Below are 17,127 nucleotides of genomic sequence, written 5' to 3'. Positions count from 1 at the left end.
CAGTCATACTTTACTGGCTGCTTTAATGACTGGGCCAGTGACAATGTGAAGAACCAACCTGGGTATGCTTACACTTTGGGGAAAAAAAGGAGCTAGCATTACAATCAGATCTTTACTTGAATATGGATGACAAACATGTTTTTATCCTTTATTCTCCTCCCCACCAATATAAGTGTCCGATTAGTCTTTTTACATTATGTCAGCTTGGGTATATTGGAGACTTCCATGAATGCATACTTGAATACATATGAAGTAAAAACATAGACTCTCACTACTTTTAGGCTATATTTTATATACTAGATATGATGTCTAGGATGCAGTTTGTGTTTCTAGTGTTTCCTATGAAGATATTTTACTATTAAACAGTCTCCATTAAGGAACATAATGAGAAGCACTGTAGGAGAAACAAGTAGGGTCCTATGCTTATTTAAATTTCTTCACATTACGTCTAATCTCCACCAGACCCTTAAGGACTGAAGCATTTAACTGAAGGATTCCTGGTGCTCTGCAATCCTAGGGTCTGTCTCACTAAGAAAAACCATGCAGATACTTCACCTGAAAAACAAATGTAATGGATTTTAACATCTAGCTTTCTACTCCTTTGTGTAGAATTGCTTTGTAAATTCTTAAAAAGGAAAAGCTCAAAGGCAACTAAATGCCCCTCTCTTTAGTTGCTTACCAATATTCCATTATCGGAAACTTAATTTTCATAGCATGAAGAAACTTTCTTGTAATGAAATGCAACAGCGTTTCTATTGATATAGTCATAAGTTATTTGCATTAGTATCACTTAAACAAGGTATTGCGAATTCAAATGCCTACAACGATCTGAAAAGCAAAAAACCAGCACAAATACGGAGAATAGACTCTAGTGAGACTAAACGAAGAGAACACAATGCAAGGACATTAAGAGAAAAAAATATCCCTTCAATAATAGCGTCTTCTGGGAAGGTGTTTTGTGACACTCCTCCCTTTCTCTTTGTCATGAAAAACAGCTTTCCAACACCAAGGATGCTTTGTACAAGTAAAGACTGAATGCAGCAGCTCTGGCCTTAAGGCAACAGAGTAAGTATTGTCAGTAGACTCCAAGGCTTATTCCAGTCTTACCATGGTTACTGCAACTGACAACTGATGTGACATTGTAAAACAATGAGACAAAAGTGTCCAACCCCAGATGTAGAGGCCCACTTTAGTGCCTTGAAGGACTGGAAATATTATCCTCCACCATAGGAAATGAAAAGATATGGTATCTAGGAACTGCCTGTCCATCTACAGTGATCATATTAAAAACAATAAATCATTCTATGTCTGAAAATACAGTTTTACTGTAGGTATTCTACATTGTTTTAACCAGTGGCAAGATTGCTGGACAAAGCGAAATCAAAAGCTGCATTTTCAATAAATGTAGTATAGGCCCTTAAGGAAACTCATAACTAAGCTTATATACTGGAAGAACCAGGTTACAAAAACATGTACAAGAGCCTGAGATCAATACTTTTTCTTACAAAGACTAGCAGAAACATACTTAAAAGTTGATATTCTGACTTATAGGGTCACAAAATTTTAGACTTTATTTCTGGTAATATTCTTTATAGGAAAACTCATCACATCTCACTGATATTTGCATAAAGACATCATGTCAGGACAAAGCGCCTATTTTTTTTTCAGAAGTGTGTTGGTTATCTTATTGAATTGAAGTAAGTACAGCTCTAAAATAGCATTTAAAACTTTTTAAAGAGCCAATAATCAGCTAATAATTTCAATTCACAAGATGAAAAATGCAAGCATGCTTATTTATTGTGTGTGTTGTAAATTACTTTAGCTGTTATAGTTTTTCTTTCAAACCAACCAATGAATCAGAACTCAGTAGTTAATGACTTATTATTTGAACAGCGTAAGTTACTGGCTCAACTGGAAAACTGGCATATCTGATCATCTAGTCATTCCATCTTTGTGAAATTATCCCACTACTTGCACTGGAGACGACTCTATTTTCTGGGATCCATTAAACTTTTCTTGACCAGATGGCTGCACAAATTCCATTGCCCGGAATCTCTAGATAAGTTCATGGATAATACCTAAGCAGCCCACTAAAGGTTAAGTTTTAGAAAACTTTTCTGTCCTAAGCATTTCAACTTTTTGATGCATGTAAAGACTTACAAGAAAACATAAAGTTTAATCCCTATTTGACTGCTGCCACTTTCAAGTCCCAGTCCTTTATGCTTTCTTTCCACCCTTAAATTTCTGTGCCAATCCATATTCTTACAGATTAGGGAAAGCTATGTTTCTTCAGCTTTTAGATCTGCCTATCAAAACAAGGCATCAGTGGTCAGTCATCTGAAGTTGTCCTGAAGAGATTCACAAATTGTGTATCTTGCACTATCTACCTCTATTTCCTATTTCCCAAACCTTTAGCAATGGTTTAAGACAGGAAGATTGCTGAGTTCCAAGAGCATTAAACTAACACTAACTAACACTTTGCTTGCTATTCCCTAATAACTCCCATTAGAAAGGCTCTGTTTTGGTGCAACCCTCTGTTACCCTCAACAGAAACATAAGAGGAAAAAAGTGGGGGGGGGTGTCTTTTGAAGCCTTACCGCTTCTGCCAGTTCTTTGGTCAGGCATAAGGAAACCAGGAACAGCCACAATCTGAAAGGAGAGGGAGGGTGAGAAACATGGGCTCTCTGGACTACAGGGTCCTGAGTGAGCAACACCCGCCCCCAAGCCCCCAGCTTCCTTTTGATGTCTACTCGCACTTATTTTTTGCAGTGACAGAAGTGCAAGTAAAGTTCTGGCTGGGCAATGCAGTCCAAAGTTGAAAAGGAGAAAAAGGTTCTGAGCAGCAACAGCTCACCCAGGGTGCATGCTTGTGGCTCCTCCGGAGCTGGGTCCCAGGAGTCTGCTAAACTGCTCCGCGGCGCGGGCTCATCGGGCTCCGTTGATGCTTGGCAGTTGTTCCTTATTCAGGACAGTGTAAGGGCGCGAAATGACTTAGTTCAGAAGAAACTAAGAGAGCTGCTAGACAAAAAAGTGCTCCGAAGGAAAACACACTCAGCGGTGCCCGCTAAAACTTGTAGTACTCAGGAGATAGTTCCATGCGCCAGGGGAGGAAGGAATGGAGGGGAACGGGGCGGGGTTGTCTGCTGTCAATCATCCCCCCACCTTGGGACGCTGCTTGTCTTTCTTAATTCAAGCATCTCTACACAGTCCCAAAGCTTCATGAGCAGGTCTCTAGAGACTTATACATGAATAGAATTAAGTATGCTACTACTACATAGACAGATAGACCTGAAAGTACCTGCCCCAGGAACCCAAATGCACAAACTCTTATTCTAACTGATTGTACACTAAGCTGGGGTGGGAATCTCTGTAGTTCTAAGTCTAAATCTCTAAACTAACTGGAACCTGAGGATAATATAGATTCAAAATATAGAGAGAATAGAAATGTTCTGAAGAATTCTTGAGCAGATTTCTGAAAGACATTCCAATGAGTCCACATAAAGTATCTTCTTGGTCTTTAGGTACTTAAAAGAGTTTAAAAGATTTATCAAGGTAATTATTCATGCCTACTTCATCTGGGATCTACTTCAACTACTATTGGCTCCTTATAGACAATTCTAATGAGGTGTTGTTCATTATAAAGAATTATACTAATGTTATTTAATTACCTGCCATAGTCCTGAAACACTATGTATGACAAACATATGTCATATGTTTATGTTAGCTCGATACAGGTAATAAATGTTAATTATGGCACTCAATGTATGTAAATAAAAATAAATAGATAAAAGGAGATACCTAAGTTATGATAATATTAAACCGTATAAAATTATTAACCTACTTAATATTTCTTATCTTACATGTGTTATAACATGCATTAAGGATTTACAAATATATATGTTCATTTTCTTACTTCATTTATAGATATCTAATATTTTCTCATCTTCTGCTTGTATATAGAAACTCTGCCCCACAGGCACTTGGACTGCAAAGGCCAGTAGCCCAGGGAGCAGAGGCAAAAAAAAAATGTTTCTAATGATTAACAATAAAAAGCACCATATCTCTGAAATCCATCCGCTTAACAGAAAATAGTCCCAGCTCAGGTCTGTTTGGAAGTGGCTTTGAAGTTCAAATCAGAGGGAAAGCTGGAGTGATCAGGAAATAGGTCCATTAAGAGTAGTTGCAAATGAACAAATAAGAAATCTTGGTGGCTGGACTTGAGGTGTTCAGTCAACTGATCTTAAAGTTTCCCTCCCTCAAATAACTGAGCGTCACTCCCTCGCAGGTTGCCGGTGCAGTGTGAAGCAGTGGCGGAGTGATACTCAAATTCCCCACTGGCTGGGAGGGGGCGGTGCAGGGAAGAGAGCGAGGAAAGTAGATTTGTAGGACGTGAGTGCGGAAAGTTTGCAAGTCCCAACAGAAGGCAAAGTGCTCCCGAGAGACCGGCTTTGGGGAGGGGAGGGGGGAGGGAAGAACAGCTTCTTCTTTCTTGTTCTTGTTCTTTTTTTTTTTTTTCAGTCGCTTCACTCTTATAAAAGCTTTCTCTTCACCCAAGTGCACCAGCATAACTGGGACACTCACTGCTCCTTCCTAGCTCTAGCTCTCTTCCCAATAACCCCTCAAGATTATGTCAATCGGTCCGAACGGACCTGGGATTCCGTGCGGGTGCTGAAGGAGCTGCGGGAGCCAGAGAAGAATGCGAGTGCCTGAAGTGTGCCTGGCCGCCGGCTGGCTCTTGCTGGCCCTGTGTCTGTGGGGGCAGCCCGCAGAGGCTGCGGTAAGTCCTCCCTCCCGCCCCATCGCCGCTCGCTCCCACGGAAACCACTGGATCCTTTACCTTCCTTACTCCTTGACCTTGGCTAGGGAAGCCAAAATTAGCTTTTACTAGAAAGAAACACAATTCACAACGGTGGTCCGAGGGAGAATTCAAGTGTTTAAAAACAGGGCCGCTTGTTTCCCTGCAGCTACCTCTTCTGGGACAAGAGTGGAGCCAGGGCTGGGCAGGGCTGTGGGAACACATATTAATGGGTCACTGGGCTCTGGTGGGGGTTTAAAACTTTTTCTTCCTCTCTCTACCCCCCACCTTGGGTTGCTGTCTGCCAGCTAGCTTTTTTCACCACTTGTACCCAGCCCACGCACTCTTTAAACTTGGCATATAGTTTAATATTTGATTCCTCTAAAATTTAACTACTGTCAAAGTGTTAATAGCCTTGATGGAGATCTTCCCTTCACGTATGCTCTTTTCTTAAGCAACATGAACCTCCCCACAACCCCAGGTCAGCAGAGTTCTGCCCTGCTTTCTATCCTGTTGACATCATTCCTACACAATTGTTAAAGTAGCATACCAATCAGAGTGAAGTACAGAAGCATAGCCTTATGCTTCAGGAGTGTTTTGCATCTTTTTTTTTAAGTTAGGAATTTCTGTTTGCTCACAATTTTTTTTTAAACTCACAAAGTCACCTGAACAAATTGAGAATTTGCCTTTCACCTATTTACAAAAAAAGAATTCTCAGTTTTCAAATGGGCATGAGCTTTGTGGGTTAGAAGAGCGGGGGAGGATGAACATGGGAAATGACAGAGCAAAAAGTTCCACTTGCGTTTAGGAATGTAGCATGGATGCCACAGTCTGCTGTCCCAACACCCTCTCTCCTTCTGGAGGTAAGAGGTAAATCCAAATGAATGGTTTTGTTGCAGAAAATGTTCTCCAGTTTGAAGGCCATGGTACTTAATTTCATTTAACTAAGTGCATGCCACATTATTTAAGTGTTTTATTTGTGTAATCTTAATGGGTGCTTTTTAAAAATCACTTAATTATGACATCATAGTATAGACCTTCACATGGTTAAATGACTCCCAGTCCCTAGATGCAGATATTCTGGATTCATTTTTAAAGTTAGCTAACAGGGTCCCTGTTGTACTCAGCACACCTCAGATCACATTGCCCTTTGTATATCCTGGAAAAATGTGTGTACCACCAGTATAAAAAGTAACTTTTATGTTATTGTAATCACAACATAATTATGCGGGAGAATCTGCTGAAGACCCTACACATATCAAATGTTTTAGTTATGAATGCTATCATTTTCCTCTACCGAGGTAGATATTGATTTAATAATGTTCTTTGGGTACAGAAAGTTTTTAATGGAGTAATGTTTAGACAGTCAATATGGCTAAAGATTGTTAGACTAAATTATAATTGTGCTATAGAAAATAGCTCATTCGAAGATCATCTTAGTGCCTATTGTTTATAGCATTTGCCTCAGGGGCAAAGATTTTGTGGATGATTCATGAAGCAATCCTTCCTTTTAATGATCTTACTATTAATAAATCTGCACTAGATACCAATTATACAGGTGTGTATAACACTGCATGCCAGCTTAAATCTGCTTATATTAAAACTGAGATTTTTGTGCTTGACAAAATTTATGTGTAAACTTTTTTTGATTCTTAAAGAAAAAAGTGTTTATGAAGTAATTGTTTTTCCTCTTCTATGCATTCTTTAAAGGACATTTGTCTAGGTAATGTCCTATGATTAAAATTTTGTCCCTCTTTTAAATCCAGGGGTTTGTTTTCCCTGCTTCACAAATAAAAGGCCTAGTTAAACGAAAGTTTTAATCATCTCAAAACTATGAATGGTATCTGCTCTCCATACTTGTGCTAGGGATATTGGTGACCTTCTGCAGAGTGAAACTTGACCATAGTTGAGTTGGTCTTTCACTGAGATTGTTTAATATTGAGGTGTTTATATCAGAAAGAGCATTACTTATTAAATCATTTTACTTTTTCATAGTTATGTGATTTCTCTATCTCTGAAGTCATGCCAGATTTGGATATCACAAATATATGAAAACTTTTAAGGGAGACAGTTTATTAGGTAGAGTAAAATAACCCAGGTACTGAGTGATTAGCAGTAAAAATAAAGGCAGCTTTAGACTGGAAGTGTCATTTTTAGTGATGGAAATAGCATATTTTTATGTTAAGGTAATTATAGTTATACAAATTGTCAAATATAGAAGCTTGTAGATTTATGGCTATAGCTCTAAATACTACTTCTAGCATACAGATGTCTGTGAGTTGTTTTTAATGGAAGAGAGCAGATGCATTTCTACAATTGAAACCATACTGTGTTCCTTGTGACCAGTGGCTAGAATTTATCCATGGTAAGACTAAGACTATTGGCCAGGAAATAATTTTTCTTCTATGAATGTTCTGTAGGAAGAAATGGTCATCATTGTTTTCATTATCATTTTAGTTTACATTGTTCAGTGTTTATTATGTGCTAAATACTATGCTAGTATAGTCAGGTAAATTTTCATATTTATTCTTTTTTTGTGGTACTAGGGATTGAACCCAGGGATTCAAGTGCACCACATTTGCTATGTGGTCTCTCCTTAAGAGACCTACAATGTATGTGAATATACATATATATGCATATATACATATATAGAGAGAGGACTACTTTATACGTGAGAAAACTATGAAACAGAGAGGTTAAGCAACTTGTTAAAAGTCACACAGGCAATGAATTGTAGAGCTGGAAAACTTAAATTCGTACTTTGCCCTTAGCTCTCTTATACTGTCTCCTTTCCATGTAATCTACTTCCATTACAATTTTTGGACACAGAGGTGCAGTATTAATGATAATGGGATTTACATCTCTTCCTGCTCGTTTTACGTAAAGCAGCATATCATAATGTAAATAGATGTGTACTTTAAGATCAGCTTGATCTCTGTGTGTATACAGATATAAGTTGTATGATTTTATGTAATCTATCACAACTAGTGATAGGGATAGATTATTTTCTTTGAAAAATATTGACTATGTTTCTTTTCGCTTCCTCAATAATTTTAAGTATGCAGAAATATGTTGGTTGTGATAAATAAGGACATATGGTGGTACAGCATTGCCAAAAATGATCGATTCAGTTTGTTGACTTTTACTAATCTACCTATACCCTCGTACCTGATTTTGTTTATTCAGCTATCTATGTTTGTATCTATTTTTTTGTAATTCTGAGGATCAAATTCAGGACTTCAAACCCACTATCCAAGCGCTTTACAATCGACCCCATCCTCAGCTCTGTATCTGTGTTTTATACATATATTTCTATATGTACCTGTGCTGATATTTTGTAAGAGTGCAGAATTTTTCCCTGTGTTTTTACTTGGCCATTGCTTTTTTGTATATGCAAGATACGATACCCCCCCTTTTTAAATCTTGAGTTCCCCTTGACAGCTTGGTTCGAATAGCATCTGCCAAATTTGTCCACTGTAAACTCATTTTCTTCCCCTTGCAAGCTGATATTTTTGGGACTGTACAGGGTAATATCATGAGACAGTCCAAATATCCAAATAATCTATTTCTTTTTTGAGACAGGGTCTTTCTGCATATTCTGGTTTACTATGTAGATCAGGCTGGCCTTGAACTCACAGGGATCTACCTGCCTCTGCCTCCCAAGTGCTGGGATTAAAGGCATGTGCCACCACATCTGGCTAAATCATCTGTTTCTAATGATAGTTTCTTCACCAATTTTAACATCTTAAAATTGTTAATGTTTCTGGAGTGAATGATTGCTTACAGTTCCATTTGTAAAGGTAGTTTTAATTTTCAAAATTGTTCTATACTAATTAATCAAATTTTACTATGCTACATTTCTAGTTTAAATTTATTTACATATTAGTAATTCTGTAGGTATAAAATCAACCAAAATGAGTATTTGCCCTACTTTTATTTACAGTGAAATATTATTTTCACTACAAGTATTTACTGAAATGATTCTAAATATGCCAAACCTGGAGTTCTTTCCCATTGGTGTCTGTGTCCTTTGATGTGTTTCTACCAGCTCGGAGCATCTCTTCATCTACGGGCATCACAAAGTGGTCATCTCTACTTTCCTCATTCCAACCTTGGGATGAGCCACTTCTAGTCTTTTTACAAAACAGGGTATTTAGAAACCAACATGTGATGTAACTGTGCTGTCATTCCGGAACCCTTTTCAGCAGACAGACCTAGGAAATACACATTGTGTTAGTTTTATTCTTAATGCCTAACACGCACACACACAATTGTAGGCAATACTTTCGGCAGTATACTTTTCCCACTGTGTCCTAGGGAACGCTTTTCTAAAACACTTATATTGTGGGGTGGATGTTTTGGTTCTCTTTCTTGATTCTCAGTTTTTGCTCTGTTCTAGCATGTTACATTTTCAACAGATGCTTATTTGTGAACTCGTAATAACTGAAGAGTTGCATGTATACTGTTCTGTTTAAGTATAGTGCCCACAACACACACATTCCCTCTATCTGTATGTGGTAGACATTATAGATAAGATTAAGACAATATTCTTTCTGCCTTGATGGACTGTAATCATTTCTCCATAATATCACAGCAATTGCTTACTATACCTTTCTTTGAACAAATGCAATATTTAGCTTTGCCTAATTTAGTATGTGTTTGATTTTACAATCATTTATTTTAGGGAATTTTGTATGTTCTTTTTATTCTATTTCCAGCTTTTTGGGAGTAATAATTGTATACTTCCTATTTAACCAATCTCTATGTTGACTTTTTTGTCTAATTATAAGTGATGTGTGATCAATGATGGGAAATTAGAAAATATGAGAAGGTATAGTGAAACAAAGAAAAATTTGACCACCATTCTACGAGTAGTCAAGAAATAATTTCTATTATTTTTTTGGGGGGGTTCTTCTTATATACATAATCTTTAATTGTTAAATTATAAAATCATACATTGTGCAATTTTATGTATTAATTTTCAGTTATGAAGTCTTTATCTTAGAGTATGGAAATTCTTAGTTTTTTAAATTTTTTTTCTTTTGGTTTGGTTTTGATATAAGATTTCTCTGTGCTGCCCTGTTTTCCTGGAACTCGCTTTGTTGACCAGGCTGGCCTTGAACTCAGAAATTCACCTGCCTCTGCCTGAGTCACCACCACCTGCCTTGAAAATTCTTAATTTTAAAACAATAATTTTAGGAGCTTCTAAAAATACTATTTATATTTATACAAAGCCACAACTTACACGTTCCACTTCTTGTTTTGTTTCTCAAGCCGGAGTCTTTCTACTTAGCCTAAACTGCCCTCCAACTTGCAATCCTTCTGCCTCAGACTTCTAAGTGTTTGGATTACAGATATGCACTCAGCAGCATGCCATCCTACTTTTCTAAAGTATGTTTCTAAAGTTCAAGATTGCTAGTTATTTTAATCAGTTATTTATTCCATAAACATCTTATTCTGTATTTTAATCCTTAACTACTACTGCCTCTGTCATGAGTGTGCTAAATACTTTTGCTACTTTTAGACTTCGAATAATGAAATAGACTTTGAATAATGAAATTGACTCAGGAAATTTATAAATCAACATGAATTATGCAAACCTTTTTAGTAGTTATGTTTGTTAAGGAGATAATATTGTTTCTAATTTAAAAAAATTATTTTTAATTGATACATTAAATTGTATACATGAACAGACTACTACATTATTTCAAAATGTGTATATTGTTTAAGTCAGGTTAAATATACCTACATCATTAAACATTATCATTTCTTTATGGTGAAAGCATTTAGAATCTGATTCCTAGTTTATTGAAATAGCATAATTATTATCTATAGTCAGCTTCCTGTGTAATAATGTATTAGCATGATCCTCTTACTCCTCTCTATCTTAGTTAGCATTAAGCAACCTTTCTCCTATTCCATTTTCTTATGATTTCTCTGCGGCTTCTGAAACCCATTTTTTAATTCTCAACTTCTATGATTTCAACTTATTTATATCTTACATATAAGGGAGATTTTTGACATTCATCTTTCTGTGCCTTGCTTATCTTGCATAAGATAGTAATTTACAATTCTCTCTTCATGTTGTAATGACTTGTGTTTGTTCTTTTATATTCAATGTATATGTATGTTGTTATTGTTTCTTCATCTGTGGATGAATACTTAGGTTCCTTGGATTTCTTCTCTATTGTGAATAGTGCTGCTGAGCACACAGATATGTAGCTGTCTATAAATACAGATTTAATTCCCTTTTGTTATATATTTAGTGTTGAGACTGCTGGATCAGATGACGGTCTATTTTTAATAATTGAGGCATTTCCATACTTTTCATATTGGCGATTTTTATTTGCACTCAAACCAACAATGTTTCAACTGTTGCCTTTTCCTCTATATCACTGTGAGTGCTTATTAGTATTATTCGTGTGTGTGTGTGTGTGTGTGTGTGTGTGTGTGTGTGTGTGTGTGCGCGCGCGTGCGCGCACGTGCAGAGGACAGAGGATGACATTCGGTGCCTTATTATCTTCTATAGATAATATTCTATATTATCCACTTATCTTTTGAGACAGGGTCTTTTGCTGAACCTGAAGCTCAACTTTGAGTAAGGCTGGCTGGCCACTGAGCTCCATGGATCCTCCTGACTCCCTTTCTCAATTTGGGGGTTATAGACATACAGGGTCGTGCCTGGCTTTATGTGGCGCTAGGGATTTGGAACAAGGTCCTTTGCTTTCATAGAAAGCACTCTTACTCACCAGGTTTCACCTTTTATTTCTTTTGGGGGGGTTAGGTTTGGTTTTTGAGACAGGATTTCTCTGTGTAGCCCTGACTGTTCTGGAACTCCCTCTGCAGACCAAGCTGGCCTCAGACTCACAGAGATCCTCCTGCTTCTGCCTCCCAAGTACTGGGATTAAAGGTGTGCAACACCACTGCCTGCCACTCTTTTTGTTTCTTTAAGACAGGATCTCACTCTGTGACCCACTCTGACCTCAGACTCATGGTGATTCTCTCGCTTCAGCCTCCTACGTGCTGGGGTTGCAGGGATGCTCAGATTTTATCCAGGATATTTGATTTGATTTTGTTTTACTGAATTTTTGGTTATCATATATTCTAAATATTATCCACCTGTCAGATATATGCATGTCAAATATCTTCTCTCACTCTTCATATTATTTTTATTCTCATGATTGTATCCTTTCTGTACTTGAAGATGTTTGGGTTGATAAAATGCTTTCTCTTTCTGTATGTTTGTGTGTTTCTGTGAGTTACATAGAGATTAACTAACTGTCTAAGGTGATATAGTTAATGTGATTAGGACAAGGTTTGAAGTAATGCATTCTGGCTCTAAAACCTCATCATGAGATTATCCCCCATTTTATACACATTAAAACAGAGGAATCAAATTATCCCCTAAAGGGAGAGACGGAAGAGATGTTTCAGTGCTTTAGAAGGCTGTTAAATTCTCAGCATCCTTGTCAGGTGGCTTGCCAACTCCCAGCTCCAGGGATCAGATACATTCTTCTGGCCTCTTTAGGTCAGAAGAGTATTTACCACTGACCGCCAATAATCCCTCCCTTTCATTGATCACTTGACTTGTCTACCTAGGGTATTTATCCACAATGGCTAAATTTTAATTTTGTGAACTATATATTCCCTCATTTTTCTTCCTTAAGTGAAAGATGAAACCTGCCCATCTTGAATAACACTCTTTCTGGCTATAATAAGAAGGATACACGGGATCTCAAGTCACTGACTACCTACTTTGTGATGCTTTTGGAATGTAAAGCCTTTCTGCCTTCTTCCCCCTACTCTTCACCATCCCTACACTGTAGAAGCCTAGTGGGCATCTCCTTAAATAGCTACGCATTTGCCTAGTCCTTTTGCTGTCTTTCATCTTACCTTTTGTGGTACTCCAAAAACTTCACTCTGTTAATCTATGTATGTTACCTTATCCTTGGGGCGGTAACACCAGAGCCTCCATCCCTTCTGTTCAGAAAAATTAAACTTGTCAGGATATATGGAATAAGTGGCTCTCCATCCATTTTGTACCCTTCCTACTTGGCTTTCTCTTTGTGCTTCCTAAATACATAAATGGCTTTATTGCCTGCTTGCCAGCTGTGTAGCTCGGGCAATCCAAATGTATTTCTCTGCAAAAGTCACAAACTGTTATACGTTATGACTTCTCCAGGTGGCATTTGAATAGGTGAACTTTAAATGCCTGGATGATGGGTACCTGCTTTTGCCAAATTACTTTTCAACGTGATTTTCCCAAATAAACTTCTATTCGTAATGTATAAGAGAGCCTGAGAAATAATCTTATTATGTTTTTTTCTATCTACTACAGGGACTATGGCTCAATTTATAGCCTATTTGGTTGGCCGATTTGGCCCTATCCTCTAATGATTTTCTTTCTAGAATGTAATCATTCCATCATTTCATCCCCCTTTGACTGTAGCAAACAAGGGTTGGAAGTCATTTTCAAAAATATACTCTCACTAATTAACATTATAAATGAACCACCCAGCCACTTGGCTAAATCTTTATCATTAAAAATTAGTTTCTTTTAAGAGAGACAGTACTTAAGGGGTTTTTGAAGAGGCATCTTTACTGCGCTGGGTGACACATAGGCTCCTTTCATTTTAAGAAACCAGATTCTCATTTTATGCATCAATGCTTGAGTATATTTACCTTCATAATCTGTACAGGTCCACCTGTCCTTTATTCCTTAGCAGCTTCTGCTGGCCTTTAACCAAAAGGCAGGATGGCGCCTGGCACTCTGTTGAAATGGGACTCTTGAATCCCTTGTTATTTGCTAATGGAAAACAACCAAAGGCAAATTCTACAAAATGAAGCAGGTTTCTACTATAATTAATTCTTTAATTGTTCATTTAGTCACAAAATCTTCCATTTGGTTATAATTTAATATAGAGAGTAAAGCATCATTTATAAAGGAGTGCCAATCTGTTTAATCAAATTGTACTTTTGACAGTAATTATATATGACTAAGAAATTAAATCAAAGTATTTGTATATTTTTCCTACATGTAGGAGAATTGTGTTGTCTGAGTTTAGTATTTCTTATAGTATATATGACATTTTATTCTGGAGGAGATTCAGATGTTTGGAGAAAAGTGGCCTTAAGAAGGAGACACTACACAGTCGGGTATGGTGGCGCACACCTTTAATCCCAACACTCAGGAGGCAGAGGCAGAGACAGGCAAATCTCTGAGAAGCCAGCCTGGTCTACAGAGTGAGTCGTAGGACACCTAGGGCTACACAAGAAAACCCTGTCTCAAAGACTGTCCCATGCCCCCTAAAAGAGTCACTACTGTAATTTTAAAACATGTTCTGTATATTCTTTATGTGCCCCTCAATATCTTCTTAAAGAAAGAGAGGTCCTTCTCACAGTGTCACGATCTACTAGACATAATATGATGTCTCTTCCTGTGGAAGAAAGGCATAGTGATACATTTGTATCAGATAGATTACTTTCTTTTTTTTTGTGGTTAAACATTTGAATTCTTTTGTCCTAAAATGGTGGGTTTATTGCCCCTTTTAAATCAAGTCTTTTGTAAGAATTTACTAATTCTTTTCATTTTATGTGCATGACTATTTCGCCTGCATGTATGTATGTATGTGTGCCATGTGTGTTCCTAATGCCCAGAGGCCCAGAGAGAGTATCAGATCCCCTGTAACTGAATGACAGACTGTTTTTAGCTATCAGGTTGGTACTGGGAATAAATTATTGGTCTTTCTGCAAGAGCAATAAGTGCTCTTCAGTACTGAAACATCTCTCCAGCCCTAAGAATAAGTCATTTAAATGTTATTAAGTAATAATTTTAATATGGTTGACTTTGTCAGCATTTTATTGCTGTGAAAAGACACCATGAGCAAGACAACTTTCATAAAAGAAAGCATTTAATCGGGGGCCTGCTTATAGTTTTAGAGATTAGTCCATTATCATCATGGTGGGAAGCAGACAGGAATGGTACTGGAGCAGTAGCTGAGACTTTTACATCCTGATCCACAGGTAGGAAAGAGAGAAGGGGTATGTTTCCCTGGTGCGGACCCAACCCCAGTGACACATCTCCTCCAATAAGGTCACATTTTCTCTAACAAGGCCCTCTTAATTCTCCCCAAACAGTTCCACTAACTAGGGATCGATTATTTAAATATATGAGCCTATGAGCGCCATCCTCATTCAAACCACCACATTTACATAGTGATAGAAATCTTTAGTCTGGTACTTTTTATGAGGGCTAGAAGGCCCCAAACTAAAACTTTTGTAAATGAGGGCTCTACAGGGAACTATTACCATGCAGGGAAAACAAAGTGATTGGTGAAATATGATGCTAGTTACTTGCAGAGGCAAATGTGGAAGGTCTTTTCACAAACTTGTTCTAGTTCACACTAGTTTAGTGATTAGAGAGCTGCGAGTGTGATTTTCCAGTCTTATTTATCCTGGTTGGTTACAGAACCAATACCGAAGAGAAAACAGAAGTATGAAGTTATGCTGACCTTTTCTGTCATCTTCAATTGTTATAGCAAAATCTACTTTCAGCATTTTAAAATATTATTATGCCTTACCTGTGTTGCATGCAAGTATATGTGGAGGTTAAAGGTCAGTGTTGGGTGTCTTCCTTGACTGGTCTGGTCTTCACCTCATTGTTTGACATAGAGTCTTTCATTGTGGCCCAACCTTATACTAGATGGTCAGTCAGTACATCCCTGGATATGTCTCTCTCCACCTCCCCAGTGCTGAGGCTTCAGGTCTGTGTCACCTGACCTGGTTTTTAGACGGATGCTGAGGATCCAAATGCTTGTGAAGGAAGCTTTGCATCCATGTGGCCATCTCCCTGTTCCTCACTTTCATATTTTTAACATAAATCTTCTTCATTTGTACAGTCTTAAAACTAGATGTTGTCATCTATGTGTGAATGTTTGAGTATATATATATATATGTGTGTGTGTGTCTATTTATACATCTATTCATACCTATAGTAAGAATTACCTCAAGAACAGTGACCATATTTCATACTTCTATCCTTTGCATTATCCAGCAGAAGACTTCCATTAAATTAATGAAAAGCAAAATTTTATGATTAATTAAATTTCTAGTATCAAAAGTATTAATTTTTATTGTAAGAGAGTGGTGTGTCATGTTTCTTGTGTTGTTTGTAGAAAGAGAAGACTGGAATCATACACATAGTTTTATTTTCTATACCTTGTTTTTCATTAAGAAATTTTTTTTGATAGTATTATAGAAAACAGGAAGTTAAAGTGCATATGGGTCTCACATTTGACTACTGTTAATAATATGTAAGAAAAACACTATTTGGTTTATTTTTCTATAAGTGAAATTTCTCCTAACATTCCTTTATTCTGCCTTAGCAATGCCCTAGAGGAAATGTCCTGTGTTAATTTTTGAGTTCATTGAAGTTATGTCTTTATGAAGCTTTCTACAATAAAAAGCTGTATTTCAGCTTTGAAACCTCTTCTGAGTAGATCCCTGCCAGCTAGAAATAAGTCAGTTTGTTCAGGGGCTATGCTAATGTTACTTTCCAATCTGTTTTTTTAAAAGAAAATAAAACAGTCAATTCCTTTTGCATTGTGATTTTTTTAAAATTAAGCTATACATTTTCCCTAGAGGTGTGTATGTTAAAGGTTTCTACTATCTTATAAAAATTTATATCCTCAGATAGTGAATTTTCTCACTATCATAACAAATATTTCCTAAAAATATTTGATAAATTTTGAAAGAAAAGAGCTAACAGCTTTATTCCTCTTTCAGATCTTATGATCATGTGAATTATTGGGTTCTTAATATTTTTACTTCAGAAAGTATTCTCAAGTTCTAGAAATTTGGTTTATGGCAAAAAGATTCATTCTTAGCAGTAACTTCTCTCGATTCTATTTGTTTGCTTATCTTTTATAGCCTGTTTAGGTCTTCCATTTTTCTCTGCAGTTCCAGCAAAGACTTCTTTATGTTACAGTGCAAACTCATTAGACCTTATCACTGTCTTCTTGCCTTCATTTGTGTCTACTGTATAATGGGAAAATACAAAGACTAATGTTGGAAAATAGCAAGTGAGATCTAACTGAAAAGGTCACCTTTTTTTAGAGGCTGAATAAAGGTTCATCCACAGAGGCTTGGATTTGTTTTCCAGACTAATTGACTGGCCATTTTTGAATTTGTAGCTTGACAATCTTTATATTAAGGATGCTGTTCATAATACCTATACTCCATGATACAGAAATAGAAAAAACAGAAATACTTATTTCTTTAGATATGTAAGTAATTATAATAAAATCGCTAATATACTGGAAAACAATGATAGG

The 17,127-nt window shown here is 36.9% G+C and overlaps 2 protein-coding genes across 4 annotated transcripts in view; one reads left to right on the top strand and one right to left on the bottom strand.

Annotated features, from left to right (window-relative positions):
* The window catches only part of Col4a6 (collagen type IV alpha 6 chain), a 314,700-nt gene extending 311,563 nt beyond the window's left edge, over positions 1-3,137 (bottom strand). For both annotated transcript variants that reach the window (XM_048428528.3, XM_085685130.2), the window contains exons 1-2: positions 2,855-3,137; positions 2,598-2,649 (exon numbers count right to left, since the gene is read on the bottom strand). In XM_048428528.3, the coding sequence (XP_048284485.2) occupies positions 2,598-2,649; positions 2,855-2,865 (63 nt within the window). In that variant the 5' untranslated portion in view covers positions 2,866-3,137. The remainder of the gene's footprint in view (positions 1-2,597; positions 2,650-2,854) is intronic.
* A 1,242-nt stretch (positions 3,138-4,379) lies between these two features.
* The window catches only part of Col4a5 (collagen type IV alpha 5 chain), a 193,164-nt gene continuing 180,416 nt past the window's right edge, over positions 4,380-17,127 (top strand). The window contains exon 1 of one of the 2 annotated variants that reach the window (XM_087903202.1): positions 4,380-4,777. In XM_087903202.1, the coding sequence (XP_087759328.1) occupies positions 4,697-4,777 (81 nt within the window). In that variant the 5' untranslated portion in view covers positions 4,380-4,696. The remainder of the gene's footprint in view (positions 4,778-17,127) is intronic. The other variant, XM_048428518.3, reaches the window with a different exon arrangement.

The sequence above is a fragment of the Myodes glareolus genome, chromosome X (assembly GCF_982192425.1).
Source record: "Myodes glareolus chromosome X, mMyoGla1.1, whole genome shotgun sequence".
Classification (NCBI taxonomy): Eukaryota; Metazoa; Chordata; class Mammalia; order Rodentia; family Cricetidae; genus Myodes; species Myodes glareolus.
The sequence above is the reverse complement of the archived record's forward strand: the minus strand, read 5'-3'. Positions and strand labels throughout refer to the sequence as shown.